Raw genomic sequence first — 17,390 nt, forward strand, 5'->3', positions numbered from 1 at the left:
ATTTATATATATACGCACACACTTGTGACTTTTTTTCTGTCAAGCTCTCTTTGGATGTAAATGCAAATTTTGTTAATACACAAACAACAATTTTCTTATTAAATAAAACTACCTTAAATGTCCTGGATAAAAAAATATCTTGTACTTAAAACTGATTTATTAAACAAAGGAAATATCTCTCAGTAGTGAATTTAAGTGATTGTTGAAGATTTTAGACCTAGTAGATCTCATCTTCACACCTATTCATCGAATGAAAGAGGAAAACAAACTTTCCTACTTTTTTTTTTCACCCAACTCCCACTTGATTTCTTAACTTTGAATGAACTAGTCATTGACCAGAACTACTTAAGTGAAGGAAATACTCTCTCTGCACCTGCAGAAGAGGCTACTGCTGTCAGAAGCTAGTTTATCACTTGTTCCAGATGCTTAGCTGGTGACTTCTACCAGTTCAGTGGTTTGACTTTCTTTAAAACTTGGCAGCAGACGTATATTGCTTAATGTGATTTCTTTAATAGACTGTAGTAAGTGTAGGCTTTAACACAGGCTGTCAATTTCAAATTTAATTTTATTTAAATTTATTTTTAAAAACAAACCTGTAACTTAAATAAAATCCAACTTTTAAACAAAAAATCCATTTTAAAATTGATTTTTTAACCACTCTGGCCACACAACATGTTTATACTAATTCTTCTGACTCTAACCCATTTTAATCCAGCACAATTTAACTTCCATGTTGTCTGCGTAAGAAAGCAGTAGCTCTCTTCAGATATGCCAGTGTTTCAAAGGAACATCAAAGTGACATAGCTGACACATGTGGGGAAGGTACCTCAGACAGACATTATGGAAGGTAATGGGACTCTCTTCTGAATCATTAATCCAGTGGTTCTCAAACCTTTGTATTGGTGACCCCTTTCACACAGCAAGCCTCTGAGTGTGACCCCCTCAGATAAATTAAAAACATTTTTTATATTTCACACTATTATAAATGCTGGAAGTGAAGTGGGGTTTGGGGGTGGAGGCTGACAGCTCGTGACCCCCCAATAATAACCTCATGACCCTCTGAGGGGTCACAACCCCCAGTTTGAGAACCTCTGATCTCATCCCTACCATAATTCCCCTACTTAATTTTTTAAAATATAAAAAAACTATTTGAATAATCACCACAGCTGGAAACACCTCAGTCTGACAGAGCTGGGAACTGCAACAGCTGATCAAGTGACTGGCAGCCTTTACCTTCAGTCCAGAAACTGATAACTTGAGTCCCTGATAGATAAGGTTACATTCCAGTTGAAACCAGAATAAGAAATGTCTTTAAAGGGTCCCAAAACTGTACATAAGCAAGAATAAAATATCATCAGCCTTAAATACCATCCTAGTTTAAATTAAACTGAAATTGACACTTAGATATAAAGTTAAAAATTACAGAATACAATAGGCAATTTACAATTAAGCAGAACAATGGGAGGGAAAGAACAGTCATGTATGCATGTCAAATCATATTTCTTCTAGTGTGTTGTGAATCATCACTAATCTACTTGTAATTGTTTTTATAGCCAGAAAATCAGTATAGACATTTAAAAATGCTTAATTAAAATTTTAAAAGAGAATAAAGCTCGATTCCCTGCACTTTAGATGACTAGTTCTTCAAGGGAAGGACTATATGTTGAGCACATCACTGGTGCTTAATTATAGGGTAAAAGTAAATTGAATTCTAAACAATTTCATTTACAAACAAGCAGCAGGTATGATTTTTACTATGTTAGGGCTGAAGAGTTTATGTAGAACTTTAATTGTGATCTTTATGTTCTGCAAGTAAGAAAGTTCACATTAAAATTATATGAACAATTATGCTGAAAACTTTAAAAAAAAGATGCATAGTGTGGCTGAACTAGGGCAAGGAAGAGGTGAGAAACACAACCACCTATGAGAAAGGTGTAAACCTAAGGGGGGGGGGGGGGTGAGATTATATAGGGTACTACCACAAGGTGGAAGTAGCGGTAACTGGATGGAATTAAGTACAATTCTGACTATGGTAGGAAGATTTTCCTGCTGGAGAGATGTATCAAGCTGCGCAATGATTACAGTGATCCCTTTTCATGGGATGTTAAGCCTTAGAGCATTGCATCTGGTAGGAAAACATTGGGCGACAGCCCCTGAAGTATAGGTGATATCGCCCCTCCCCCCCGAAAAGCCCTGCAAGGAAGAGACCCCACGGGAAGTCGCTTGCACGCAGAGCACAGGTTTCCTGGGGCAGCTCCCTTGGGTTCCTGTTCCACCCAGATCCTCCCCCCGGCGCATCGGGGCCACTGCCGCAGAGTGGACGGGTGGTTCCCCTTCCAACGCTTCCTTCCCCCGCCCGCGGGGTTCTATGGCCCGCCCGCCTGTAGCGCCCAGTCCCCGCCCACGCTACCGCCCGCAGCGAGCCGCGCCCTCAGGCGTGGCCACCCCGCTCCATGAGCCCCCTCCCCCGGTACCTCCCACCCGGAGATGAGCCCGCCCCTCGCCGCTCTCACTGGCGGGAACAGATCCAATAACTAACCCCGCAGCCACTTCACACTCTCTGCCGGTCCCGGGGGAAGGAGTGTGTGTCACAATAGAACCATCCAATCACAGACCGCATAATCCAGCACTCCGCCTGCTGATTGGTGCACCAATGGCCCCGGGACCTGGCCCTAGGGCACCCCAGTGTTTCCATAGAGACTAGACCGTACCATCTCCGCCGACAGGTGTCGCCGTTAACGGCACTTCGAAACTAGTGTCTTCTCTGCCCAACTGCCTGTAGGAGACGCAGCGATCCTATTGGCTCCTACTAAGCTCGTGGGCGCCCCTCTCCCCCCCTCCCCCGGAGTTCCATCCTGCCCCCACCCTGAGAATGCGCGCCCCTGGGCAGCAGGGCCCATGGCCGTCTCCCTGTGACACTAACCAGCCTACGGGATGAAAAGGGGAAAACAACGTATGTAGCATAAGGAGCATCTCAATGAGGGATGGACATTGCATTAAAGTCTGTTTGAAGGTTTGTGCTGCCAAAAAATCCGACACCAGCACCTGCCTCTGCTAGAACTGGGGAGTGGGACAGATTGCACTAGGCCCCCCAAAACACACTTTGTTTCTTATTCCCAGCTTCTTCCAAACCATACCCACCTGCAACCCAGCCAGTAGGGAAACCCCTTAAGTCTATTTTAAAGCTTCTATATAGCAGCTCCAGTGGAAGGGAAGTTTGTATCTTTCACAGGGTAAATGTGTGCCTGTTAGTCCTCATTCCTGCCAGAGCACATTGCCAGCACCCATAATGGTAAAAAATCCCTGTGGGTAGTCAGGGAAAAGCTGCTATGCTCCTGCTGCAATACACACTCCAGGTATCTCAAGCCAACAAAAGGACCTCCTCCCTCTTTTGTAAACAGTCAGCCATTCTGGTAATGAGGTTGGAGCACCCAGCTGGGGTATCTAGGACAATAAAAGGCAAGAGGAGTGAGAGAGGGAGCATGTAGGGAGAGCACTGGGGAATCTCCCTGACAGGAGGAAGTGGTGGGACACCTACCATTATACTGGACTAGAGGAGACCGCAGAGAGCTATTCTGCCAGGCCCTCTGAATGTAGGACAGGGCCATAGTTGGAGCAGAAGTGGGCCTGGACTTGCATTGTGCTGCTGCCCAGATGCAGGACGTGCTCTGGTAATTTTCTGCTGGCCCCTGACAAGAGCCAGAGCTGTCTGTGGCAGGATGAGTCAGAAAGTACATTCAATCAGGATTTGCTACTAACTGACACTGTGGTGTTGGGGGTTTTGTGTGTGTGTGTGTGTGTTGGTCCTTTGTGCTGCTTCCTTCTGGGTGTTGTCCCACTGCTGTTCAAAGAGGGTGTTTCCAAAAGAAGGTGCTTGCTTCTAATCCCAACACCCCCCACCCCCAGGCGGTCAATATGTCTGCTTTTCTTTAGTGAGCCCACTTGACAAGTTTTATTGTCCTTGGGTCTGTCTTCCATCCCCTCTCCAACTAGCTGTATGGAGGTGCTTGCCTTCCACGCCTTGCTCATTCACACCTCATTCATTCAACAGGGCAATTGATTAAAGGGGGGGGGGTAGAGCTTATTCTACTCCTAGCAAAAAGACATTTTTCTTCTACTTTAACTATCCTTAGGGGCTATAACATTATACCAAGGCTTAACACAAAGTTTGCGATAAGTTTTTCTACATAGGGATCCGATACAAAGTTCCTATATCAAAGGACTTGATACAAAGTTGTATGAAAATACAGTGAAACCCTGCTATAACGCGATGATTGGGGTCCAAGAATTTCAATCGCAATAAATGCGGGGTTGCGGTATAGCGAGGTTACCAAAATTTTACCATTTCAAGCCCGCTGGTTTCAAGCTGGTCAATTTCTCTTGGGCAGAGAGCAGGGGAGACCTGCAAGGGGCAGAGGAGGAGGGAGGAGCAGCTGGGGAGGAGAATGGCTTTTCCCGCCAAAAGGAGAAGCAGGGGAAGAGGCAGTGGGGAAGGCACATTCCTTTTTTTGTTTTTCTTCGGCAGCACTCCGGCTGCTTTTTCTTTTTCTTTTCTTTTTTTTCTTTTTTTTTTTGGTGTGCCTCGGCAGCGCTCCGGCCACTTCTTCTTTTTCTTTTTGGTGTGCCTTGGCGGTGCTCCGGCCGCTTTTTCTTTTTCTTTTTGGTGTGCCTCGGCGGTGCTCCGGCCGCTTTTTCTTTTTCTTTTTGGTGTGCCTCGGCGGTGCTCCGGCCGCTTTTTCTTTCTTTTTTGTGTGTGTGTGTGTGCGCGCGCTTCAGCGGCGCTCTGGCCGCTTTTTTTTTTTTTTTTTTTGGTGCTTGGGGTGGCAGGAGCCACCTTATGATCACGTTATAGTCGTATTCGCGTTATCGCGGGGCACATTATAGCGGGGTTTCCCTGTAGCTTAATACAGGGTTATATGAAGAGGCATAATACAAAGTCATATGAAACTTGGAGGTTATATATGGATAGGCTTAATACAACGTGTTATAGAGAGGCATAATACAAAGTCATATGAAAGTTATGTGAAGATGCTTAATACAGAGATTTATCTACAGGGTTCATTTGGGTGGGGGTTTAGGTGAAGGTAGTTGGGGCTCAGTGGGGTGGGTGTCTCGGGGGGGCTCATTGGGGTGATACAGATGCAGGGGAGGTGGGGCTTGTCAGGGTGAGGGTTTGATGGGCCTGCTTAACGGGGAGAACCAGCTGCTGCCAAGGGGATCCGCATGCTGGGCCCCTGTTTCCCTTATCCCAGGGATCGGCAACCTTTGGCCCGCGGCCCACCAGGGTAAGCCCCCTGGCGGGCCAGGCTGGTTTGTTTACTTGCCGCGTCTGCAGGTTCGGCCGATCGCGGCTCCCACTGGCTATGGTTTGCTGCTCCAGGGCAATGGGGGCTGCGAGAAGCCGCGGCCAGCACATCCCTCATCCTGCAGCCCCCCATTGGCCTGGAGCGGCGAATAGTAACTAGACCAGAGGAAATCAAGACTGCCTTAGTTTGTGATGTGTTGTGTTTGGTTCCACAGATTTGAAATTTAGAATTTATCTGCATGCACTCCAGCTGCATTCACTATGTTGAGTGTAGTTGTATTGAATGGTGGAGGGATTAGTGTGAGCAGGTTGGCAGATCTATCACTGTGATGTGACAAGAAAGCATGGATCAATTATGCCTTATTTCAGCACAGAGTTCTGTAGGTTGTGTCTGCTGAGGTGCATAAGAGGGTCCTCTTGTCATGAGGATTGACAGCACTCCTGTGGCATACATTATAGTGGTCTCTGACTCTGGGGTATAGCATAGTGAGGGATAAGTTAAGGCAGTATCTTAGAAGAAATCCTCAGGACAAGGGTGAAATGGTGGTAACATTTAGCTGGTCTGTTGTGGTTTGTGTGGTGTACACTCAGTGTTTGAGTGTAGACCAAATGTAAGTAGCTCCTCTTTGCTATGCCAGACCTCCTTGCTTTGCTACAGATTTTCTATGTGACTTTAGGCAAGTTCCATAGTTTCTCTTTGTCTCAGTTTCCCAGCTATAAAATGGGAGTAATAGCACTTCCCAGCCTCACTGGGGAGTAGTGAGCATAAATACTGTACATTAAAAATTATGAGACATTCAGGTCCAAATCCACAAAAGGATTTAGGCTCTGTATCGGTGAGCATTGCAGCACCTATATTTTAGTTGCCTAAACACACAGTGGAATCAACAAACTCTGAGGTAAATGCCTAGGTTCCCTACACAATGGATTGGAAGAGATAGGCACCTGAGAATGGGATCCACAAAACCCAGCAGATTAGGTAGAGAGCTGCCTAAACTAGCCAATAGCAGATGGTGAGAAGAGGGATGTGGCCTAACCCTGCCCCTCTCAGGGAGTTAGGCATCTTATTGCTTCTTGAGATTCACAGTTAGGAAACCCCTCCTGGAGTCTAGTATCTAAGTGGTCTCTTGAAATAACAGTGGTGGTGCATGCCTAACAGCACACAAAATGTGGAAGGAGACAGAAATATCGTTTAGCTCAGTGGTTATAGAATTCACCTGGGATGCAAGAGATCCCAGTTCAATTAGAACATAAGAACGGCCGTACTGGGTCAGACCAAAGGTCCATCTAGCCCAGTATCCTGTCTACCAACAGTGGCCAATGCCAGGTGCCCCAGAGGGAGTGAACCTAACAGGTAATGATCAAGTGATCTCTCTCCTGCTATCCATCTCCACCTTCTGACAGACAGAGTCTAGGGACACCATTCCTTACCCATCCTGGCTAATAGCCATTAATGGATTTAACAGCCATGAATTTATCCAGTTCTCTTTTAAACGCTGTTATAGTCCTAGTCTTTACAACTTCCTCAGATAAGGAGTTCCACAAGTTGACTGTGCACTGCGTGAAGAACTACTTCCTTTTATTTGTTTTAAACCTGCTGCCTATTAATTTCATTTGGTGACCCCTAGTTCTTGTGTTATGGGAATAAGTAAATAACTTTTCCTTATCTACTTTCTCCACATCACTCATGATTTTATATACCTTTATCATACCCCCCCTAGTCTCCTCTTTACCAAGCTGAAAAGTCCTAGCCTCTTGAATCTCTCCTCATATGGGACCCATTCCATTCCCTAAACATTTTAGTTGCCCTTCTCTGAACCTTTTCTAGTGCCAGTATATCTTTTTTGAGATGAGGAGACCACATCTGTACGTAGAATTCAAGATGTGGGCGTACCATCGATTTATATAAGGGCAATAATATATTCTCTGTCTTATTCTCTATCCCCTTTTTAATGATTCCTAACATCCTGTTTGCTTTTTTGTCCACCTCTGCACACCTTGAGAGAACTATCCACGATGACGCCAAGATATTTTTCTTGATTTGTTTGTAGCTAAATTAGCCCCCATCATATTGTATGTATAGTTGGGATTATTTTTCCCAATGCGCATTACTTTACATTTATCCACATTAAATTTCATTTGCCATTTTATTGCCCAATCACTGTTTTGTGAGATCTTTTTGAAGTTCTTCACAGTCTGCTTTGGTCTTAACTATCTTGAGCAGTTTAGTATCATCTGCAAACTTTGCCACCTCACTTTTTACCCCTTTCTCCAAATCATTTATGAATAAGTTGAATAGGATTGGTCCTAGGACTGACCCTTGGGGAACACCACTAGTTACCCCTCTCCATTCTCATTTCCCCCACCATCTGAGAAGGAAGAGAAGGGATTTGAACATGAGTTTCCTGCTGCTAATATAAGTGCCCTAACTACTGGGCTATGGGATATTCTGATTTAGGTCTTTGTATCTCTTGTTAAAGCTGTTCCACTGTGTATAAATAATTAAAAATGCATTCAGCCAGAGAGAGAGTGAGAATGACTCGATAGTCTAGTGGGGTTCCATAGGGATGAGTACTAGGCCTGATGCTACTCAATATTTTTATCTATCACTTGAAAGTAAATACAAAATCACTGCTGATAAAATTTGCAGATGATATAAAGATTGGAAGAGAGTTAAATGATGACAGAGCAGTCATACAGAGTGATCTATATTGTTTGATAGGCTGCGCCCATTCAAACAAAATGTGTTTTAATACAGCCATATGCAAGATCATACAGCTAGGAACAAAGGGCCAGACTTCCAGAGGTATTTAGATGTCTAAAAATGCAGACAGGTGCCTAGTGGAATTTTCAAAAGTGCTTAAGAAGGCTAGATACCTAACCCATACATTTAAATAGGATTTAGGCACCTAACCTGCTCAAATGCTTCTGAAAATAATTTTAGAAACTAGAGCCACATAGGGATTTAGGTGCCTGTCTGCTACTTTATGTGCCCAAATAAAAAACTGAGATCCTCAAAATCCCCACCCATCTGCCCCCTAGCCCTGTAGATGCCTAAATTCCCTGGGTGCCTAACTTTCTGCTGGTGAGCATACACAAAGCCACCTTAGTCCTGAGGCCCAGCTCCTGCCTAAAGCCTGGTGGGATCCTCCAGGTGGATGATCCCCCACCCTCCTCTCACATACAATCTACCTACCAGATTGGGCCCTGAGGCTTTGTAAAAGTGCTTTGAGATCTACTGCTAAAAAGCACCACTTAGAGAGCTGAGTGTTTAATATTAAATAATACATTAAATAACACAACATTCATCTACACAATGTTAACCAAGGTAAATGATGGTGTGCTAAGAATAAGCCATAAAAACATAATGTTTAAATAAATAAATGGAGCAAAATGATATGTGTAGTGGATTACAGAAAATGAAGCACCATTCAGGCACTCAGAACAGCAGCTACGACACATCTGGGAGCTGCTCTGAGACTCAGTGCATATATTTTACACCTACACAAACTCACAATTCTTTTAACCACCAAAAACCACATATGAAAATTTTTAGGAGGGTGGATGTGTAAAATTTTTTAACTGAAGCACATCTCCTTTGTCAGGGCAATACATTGTCTCAGCCGAGAAGAGTGGCTGTGTCTAGGCACTGGGCTGCCTTTATCACCACACCCAGGGAAAGGGATGTTGAGATGGACTATCCAGCAGTTATGCAAGCCCCTGTGCCACCCACACCCTGTTTTGGCACCTGTGCAACTGGCTCCCTGCTTTAGCGACTCTCTCATCCCGCGTTACCCTCCCTAGCCTCCGCCACTGTCCGGCAGCGCATCTCCCCCTTGCATAACGCCGGCTCCTGCCCCTCCCCGCGCAGTGCGAAACAAGCCCATGGACCGGTTTGGCCCTTGCTCAAGCTCCGCCCCGCTCACAGCAGGGAATAACTTCCTGAGGGCACAGTGTGGGCAGCAGGCGGCTTCAGCAGCTGTTATTGCGCATGCACAGTAACACCCAGGCGCCGGAAAGGACGTCGTTGCTGGCTGGCCCGGTGTGACGACACAAATAGCGACCCTCCCCTGTTGCATCTGGGTTCAGTTTCCGCCAGGCAAACATGACTATCTTGGCTACTGCTCTCGAGCTGTTCATGTCGTTACGCCGGCGCTGAAGGCTCCGGACTAGTCTCAGGGCGGGCGGCTTCGCCATGGAGGAGTACTGCGGGTTCCGCGTGTCGGCCGTGTGCCTGGACGAGCCCCCCAACAGCCGCGTGTTCCTGGTGCTGGGGAAGGACACGGGGGAGGCGCTGATCCGGGAGCGCTTCGCCCCGTTCGGGGAGATCCAGGACATCTGGCTGGTGCGGGACAAGCGCACCCACGAGTCCCGCGGCATCGCCTTCGTCAAGTTCGCCCGCAGCTCGCAAGCCTGCCGGGCCATGGAGGAGATGCACGGCCGGAGCCTGGCGCCCGACACCAAGGCCATCAAGGTACCGACCCTCGCGGCCCGACTGCTGCCCGCCGCGCAGCCGCTTCTCCCCCTGTGCCCCCACGGCGCAGGCTGGTCCTGGGCGCAGGTGGTGGCGGGGGGCAGCGAGGCCGCGGATTCCTCCCCTTCGTGGCTTGGGTCGGCGGGGCCTGGCCCAGCGCAGCCGCCCTCGCTTCGGCCTCGCGGTGCGGGCTACCCAGGACTCGTCTGATCGGGCTGTGGGGGTGATGAGAGCCCCCACCTGCCATTGCCTCTCCCCTCCTGCCGGTCCCAGCGCAGAGCCGAGCGCCACACCATGGTGCGGAAAGGGGATCAGTCACCTCGGCCTTAACCCAGCGGTGCCTCCTTCCCCCACCGCCAGGCATAGCCTCTGCTGCGGGGAGCAAGATGCTTTAGCTAAACGCCCGGAGAAACTCACACTTCAGTCTGCGTCCAGGGCCGGATTAACTTTTTGTGGGCCCCCATTGGGGAAATAGGGCATGTGATGGGGGGTAGTCTGCAGAGCGAGGGGCCGGTTGGGGCCAATGAGGTACAGTGGGAGTGGCCCCATTCAGCCCAGCAGAAGGGCACTGTTTACAAACCCAAAACTGGGAGTGGCCCACCTAGCCTTGTACTGTCAGCGTGCCCCTTCCACACTGTCACCCTGCACAGTGCCCTGCCCGTATGCCAGCGCCCCCTCACCCAGAGACTTCCCCCACAGATCCCTATGCCCAGCACCCTCTGCCTAGAGACCCCTCCTGCTGACCTCCCACTGCAACCGCACAGCACCCTGCCCAGCTCTCGCACCCACAGATCCCCTACTGTCCATCACCCCCTTCACAGTCCCACCATCACAGCTGTACACAGGGCCGGCTCCAGGCACCAGCCCACCAAGCATGTGCTTGGGGCGGCGCCTGGAGGGGGGCGGTGCAGCGGGGCCGGCCCCAGCCGGGCTCTCTGCCCTCCCCCTGGCGCTCCGGCTGGGCTCTCCGCCCTGCTCTTGGTGCTCTGGCCGCTGGGGAGAGTGGAGCCGTGGCGGTCTTGCCGCCCTCCCCCCGGCGCTGCGGCCGGTCGGGGATTGCGGGCCCGGGCTTGACGCCCTCCCCTTGCTGCGCGGAGGGGGGAGGCCGCAGTGGGTGGCTTTTTTGCCTAGGGCGTCAAAAAAGCCAGAGCTGGCCCTGGCTGTACAGTGCCCCATATTCCTGAGGGAATTCTGCGTCAAATTCTGTGCATAATATTTTAAAATTCTGATTTTTTTTTTTTTTTTATAATAAATAAATGTGGATGCTCCACCACAGCAGTGGGGAGCACAGGCCACTGGCTGCATGGAGGTGGGAGAATAGCCTGCAGCCTCCCCTGACCCTGTGTGACAGGCACTTGGCAGTGAGACTGAACCTGACACAGCACAAGGGCCAGGCCCGCCACAGAAACACCCTGGGGCCCTGCTCCTTTTGCACCAGGCTCACCAGATGTGGGCAGGGAGGCTCAGCCCGGCAGCAGGATCCAAGTGCAGAGGGACTTAGTGTGGTATCCAGATGGGGGGTAAGAGGGTTCTGTGTGGGGGGTAAGAGGGTTCTGTAGGGGGCAGTCTGGGTGCAGGCAGCTCAGTGGGGGATCTGGATGCACAGGGAGGTGCCAGGTCCAGGGGCAATGGGAGTCTGCAGGGGAGACCAAGTGAAAGTGGTTGGAGCTCAGCGGGGGCGGTGGGGAGTCTGGGTGCAGGGGAGGTTGGGTTGTTGTACTTAAAGTACTGCACATAATCTTTTCAGGGGGAATAAGGCAAACATCACATTCATTGGTAATACATGCATCAATCAACACTGTATCGTATGCATATGATCTATATTGCACTCTCACACACTCACTCACTCAGTCTTGTTACCAGCTAGTTGCTCCCCTTAACTTCACTGGCCAGGTGAATTAGATGGAGGGATGGAGCTGGGCTTCTTCCGATCCGGACTGATGCTCCGATGTTGACAAGATGAGACCCGGGGTCCTCTGCAAGACACCTTGCAGGGGGGAGGGTGTCTGCAGGGGCTCATCGGGGTGATACAGATGCAGGGGAGGTGGGGCTTGTCAGGGTGAGGGTTTGATGGACCTGCTTAACAGGGGAGCCCCAGCTGCTGCCAAGGGGATCCGCATGCTGGGCCCCTGTTTCCCTTATCCCAGGGATCGGCAACCTTTGGCACGTGGCCCACCATGGTAAGCCCCCTGGCGGGCCGGGCCGGTTTGTTTACTTGCTGCGTCTGCAGGTTCGGCTGATCGCGGCTCCCGCTGGCCGTGGTTTCATGCTCCAGGCCAATGGGGGCTGCGAGAAGCCATGGCTAGCACATCCTTCAGCCCCCCCATTGGCCTGGAGCAGCGAACCCTGGCCAGTGGGATCCGCGATCGGCCGAATCTGCAGACGCAGCAAGTAAACAAACCGGCCCGGCCCGCCAGGGTGCTTACCCTGGTGGGCCGCGGGCTGAAGGTTGCAGATCCCTGTCCTATCCCCCTTCTCTTCCCCATCCCATGCCCCTTCCCCACCACTCCATCTCTTCCCCATCCCACCCCCTTCCTTCCTCACTGCCTCTGTCCCCCTGCCCTGCCTGCCCCACCACAGGCACTCATTGTTGTATAAGATGAAGGATGGCTCCCAGCACACAGAACGGAGCTCAACCAGCGCTAGTACCCAGAAGGTGGTGTCCAACTGTAAAGTCCTGGGAGCTGAGCAGCACCTTCTTTTTTCAGCCTGGCTGTGCAGCTCTGCAGTCAGAGTAGGTATGCTCGTTCCACCCCAAGATCCCACCGCTCCTCTTCTCTGTCTCCTCTCCCCTGGTGAGCATGCTGCAGCCCGCCCTCCTGCCGGCAAACAGCTGATCGAAACAGCTGATCGGCGGTAGGGAAAGGGAGGGCGGGAAGGGAGCAAGCTGTGAGAGGAGGCAGGGGAGGGGGAGTCTGGCTTCCCTACTGCAACAGGAGCCTCAGTGCCAGGAGCACCAAGCTTCTGCCCCCTGCAGGAGAGAGCAGGGGGCAGAGAAGTGTGGCCTTGGCTGGGTCCCCCCTGGAGTGTGGGCCCAGTGCCATGGCACCAGTGGTGCCATGGCAAATCCGCTTCTGTCTGCGTCCCCTCATCTCCAGAACAAGAGACACAAACCTCGACTCTCTTTCGTTTGTCTGTTTAGGGTACTTGGCAGCACTTGGTGCAGCCACATTTATAGGCGGGCAGCAGCTTTCCCTTGTTTGTGTGAGTTTTCCCCACAGCGACAGGAGGGAGAGAGAAACCTTTAGATAAAGGGAAGTATGATCATAAAACCACAACAGGAGGCTTAGGGGAAGATATAGTCCCTGGAACTAGTATTTACTCCAGGGATTGGCAACCTTTGCACGTTTGTTTACCTGCCACGTCCGCAGATTCGGCTGATCGCGGCTCCCACTGGCCGCGGTTCGCCGTCCCAGGCCAGTGGGGGCTGTGGGAAGTGACGCGGGCTGAGGGATGTGCTGGCTGCTGCTTCCCGCTGTCCCCATTGGCCTGGAACGGCGAACCGCGATCCCCAAGGTTACCTTTTTTTTTCTGTTCTCCCTCTTTACTTACGTTAAATAAAGTAAATGGATTCGAGAAATAAATGTTCTTTTATTGAGTAGAAGCAGCTTTTCAAAGCCTTGCGGATACACAGTGCCCCTTGCTGTGTTTTTCTTATTGTCCTGGTGTTTAGCTGCTCAAAAATGGCTGCCATGCGATCTGTCTCAACTGCCCACCTCTGTGGAAGATCCCTCCTCTCCCTCCCCACCCCCTTTTTTCCCCCCCACAGATGATATGGAGCACACAGCAGGCAGCTATAACCATGGGGATGTTCTCTTCAATAAGGTCCAACATTGTTAATAAACTTCTCCAGTGCCCTTTCAAACGACCAAAGGCACATTCAGCCACCATTCTGCACTTGCTGAGCCTATAGTTGAACCGTTCCTTACTGCTGTCCAGATGGCCGGTGTATGGCTTCATGAGCCATAGGAGCAAGGAGTAGTCTGGGTCCCCCAGGATAACTATAGGCATCTCAACATCGTTAATGTAGGGTTACCATATTTTGTGCCTCCAAATGGAGGACACTCCACGGGGCCCCGCCCCCCAGCCCCGCCCCAACTCCGCCCCCTCCCCAAAGTCTCCGCCCCCTCCCCTGCTTCCCGCGAACATTTAAGTCGCGGGAAGCCTGAAGCAGGTAAGGGGGGGTGGGGGGGAGGAGGTGCGGCTCAGGCTAGCCCCCCGGCGGCTCCAGCCTGGGTTGGGTCGGCCTCGGCCGACCACCCCCGGCCCGCCCAGCACTGCCGGCCCCTGGCAGCCCGGCGCACCCCCCGGCAGCCCGGCCCCGCGGGCCCAGACCGGGCCCGAACCGGCGCCCGGCCCCGCGGCCCAGCGCACCCCCCGGCGGCCCGGCCCTCCCGGCCCAGCGCACCGCCCGGTGCCCGGACCCTGGCCCGGCACTGCGACCCCTGCCCGGTACTGCTTTTTGAACAGACCCGAGTTTCTAAGGATGTGCGTGATGTCAGTGAAATGCCCCCTGTGATCCAACAGTGCTTGTAACACAATTGAAAAGTATCCCTTTCAGTTTATGTACTCTTTGGCAAGGTGGTCTAGTGCCAAGATGGGGATATGCGTGCCATCTATCGCCCCACCGTAATTAGGGAACCCCATCATGGCAAAACCATCCACTATGTCCTGCACATTTCCCAGACTCACTACCCTTTGTAACAGAAGTCGATTAATGGCCCTGCACACTTGGAGCACAGCACCTCCCATGGTTGATTTACCTACTCCAAATTGATTCCCCACTGACTGGTAACTGTCTGACATTGCAAGCTTCCAAATAGCAATCGCCACTCGCTTCTCCACTGTCAGAGCAGCTCTTATTTTGTGTTGCTGAACTGCAGGGCAGGGGAAAGCTCTGCACAAAGTTCCTGGAAGGTAGCCTTCTGCATTCGAAAGTTCTGCAGCCACTGCTCGTCATTCCATACCTGCAAAGCAATGCGGTCTCACCAGTCAGTGCTTGCTTCACGGGACCAGAAATGGCACTCAACAGAGTGCAGCTGCTCTGTGACTTCCAGCAGCAACTGTGAATTGTGTTTTCCCCTCCCCCATCAATGGCTTGCAGCAGGACTGCTTGCAGGACATGGTTACATTCTGCATGGCAGACCCTACTTCGGCTCTAGAAATACTGCAGGAGAAAGCATGAGGTGTTTGAGATGCTCATAGCAAGAGTGCACAACTGAGCAGGCTCCATGCTTCTGGGGTTATGGTGTATGTGTGGCGATTTTAAGGCATGAAAACCACTGGGTTGTTTGCCGTTGATATGAGCGAGGGAGTACAGTGCATCATGGGGTGTCAACGCAATGTTCCCATTCTCCCCTGCAGCAATGTTTTGGTCCCATGAGGCATTGCACAAAATTCCCAAAACACACAGCGGCAAGTTGTACTTTGGGATAGCTACCCACGATGCACTGCTTTGTGCATCGATGTATAGGGTTACCATATTTTGTGCCTCCCAAAGGAGGACACTCCACGGCCCCCACCCCAACTCAGCCCCCTCCCCAAAGTCTCTGCCCCCTCCCCTGCTTCCCGTGAACATTTAAGTCGCGGGAAGCCTGAAGCAGGTAAGGGGGAATGTGGGGGGAGGAGGCGCGGCCCAGGCTGGCCCCGGCCCTGGGGTGCCGGCCCCCGGCCGACCACCCCCGGCCCGGCCCCCAGACCCCCGGCACCGCACCGCCGGTCCCCAGCCCGGCGCCCGGCCTGGCACTGCCGGAGCCCCCGAGCCTCCGCCGGAGCCCCCGAGCCCCCGGCCCGGAGCCCCCGCCGGAGCCCCGGAGCCCCCACCGGAGGCCCTGGGCCCGGCCCCGCTGGAGCCCCCGAGCCCCCGGCCCGGCCCCGCCGGAGCCCCCGGCCCGGCCCTGGAGCCCCCGGCCAGGCACCGCACCGCCGGCCGGCTCCGGAGCCCCCGGCCCGGTCCCCCCGATTTTCCCGGACATGTCCGGGAAAATCCGGACGTATGGTAACCCTATCGATGTAGGCACTGCTAGTGAGGACGCACTCCTTTGAGACAATGAACATGGTGTGGACACGCACAATCAACTTAATTAATTCGGAGGTTCAAGGTCAAATTAGATAAAGTCGACTTAATTTTGTAGTGTAGACAAGACCTGAGAGTTAAAAGCTTAGGACTCTATTCTTTATTCTGCCACAGGCTGTATGGCCTTAGGCAAATCATTTAACAGCGGTGATTGAGTTTCCCCATCTCGAAAGTGAGGTTACTTTCAAACTAGTTTTTGTGTGCTTTGTAATCCTCTGAAGAGAGGTGCAATATACATGAAAACTATATTATGAGTATAATTATGACTATGAGAAGTTACGTCTTGACCTATGCTGAGCCCCACATAAGTGGATTCCCATTCAAATTAGTACACACTGCAGTATCAGGGCTTTAGTATGCTACTTGTTAGACTTTTTTATTTTCTTTAGAACCTGAGAATGACCATATTGGGTTAGACCCATCTGATCTATCTAGTCCAGTATCCTGTCTTCCGACAGTGGCCAATGCCAGGTTCTTCAGAGGAAACTAACAGAGCAGGCAATCGTTAAGTGATCCATGTTTGTTTGTTTTTTAAACAAAATGGCTACAATCATAGATCTGCTATGAAGTAGTCCATCCTTTTGCTACAGTGTACATCAGTGCATGCTTAAAGAGCCAGCTGTGCCAGCATTAATGCTGCTAATAGTAGGCCAGCCTAGGTATTCATGTCCTTCCTCCTCCACCATGCGTAGGTGCCCTTTCAAAATGTCCTGCCCTTTCAGGTCTTGTGAAGGAGGCAGGGTAGCCAGACAACACTGGAGAAACTCATTGACCAGCTAGTTACACTGCTCCCAAGTGCTTAACTTGTGACAGGCTTTTGGAAGATGGGTTATAATAACTGAAGAATGAACCATAATTCTTCATGTGGGAGCATGTGGGCTGGTCTTCCATCTGGGTCCCTGACTGTGTACAGATGTACATGTTTGCAGCAGGCAGGTCTTTTGTCAGAGTATATCTACAGTGAAAGGCAACTTTTTTCTTTTTTGCCACAGGAGTAGTCAGAGAATGCAAATATAAGCACAAAGCTATTTGAAGACATTATTTTTCCTGACTATTCATTTATATTTACACTTTTCTCAAGTAATTAACATTGTGTTTAACTCTGTTAGGTGTTCATTGCCCAGTCCAGAGCTTCTGGAAGCCACCGAGATGTTGAAGATGAAGAGCTTACACGCATCTTTGTTAAGATACCAAAGTCCTATACAGAGGAAGATCTGAGGAATAAGTTTAAGGTACTAGTTGAGTTTTAGTTATTCATTATATCCAACTGCATTTTCTGAGGTTATTTTTGACAGTAGATTAAAATGTAAAATTTTTATGAACTTCAGAAATGTTTGGATAAAATTGTTTTTACAATTTTTAAATCTCCTAGGTGTATGGAGACATTGAATATTGTAGCATTATTAAGAAGAAGACCACAGGAGAAAGTAAAGGTTTGGGCTATGTGAGGTATTTAAAACCATCCCAAGCTGCCCTTGCAATAGAAGAGTGTGATCGAAGTAAGAATGTGACTGATTTTCTCCCCCCCCCCCCCC

At 50.4% G+C, this 17,390-nt stretch overlaps 1 protein-coding gene across 1 annotated transcript in view; it reads left to right on the forward strand.

The window, feature by feature from the left end:
* Positions 1–9,303: 9,303 nt before the first annotated feature.
* The window catches only part of RBM45 (RNA binding motif protein 45), a gene marked incomplete in the record, with an annotated part of 32,227 nt that continues 24,140 nt past the window's right edge, over positions 9,304–17,390 (forward strand). Inside the window, 3 exon segments of the mRNA XM_034785982.1 lie at positions 9,304–9,779; positions 16,965–17,087; positions 17,228–17,354. Coding sequence (XP_034641873.1) covers positions 9,501–9,779; positions 16,965–17,087; positions 17,228–17,354 — 529 coding nt within the window.

This window comes from Trachemys scripta, chromosome 11, assembly GCF_013100865.1.
Source record: "Trachemys scripta elegans isolate TJP31775 chromosome 11, CAS_Tse_1.0, whole genome shotgun sequence".
Lineage (NCBI taxonomy): Eukaryota > Metazoa > Chordata > Testudines > Emydidae > Trachemys > Trachemys scripta.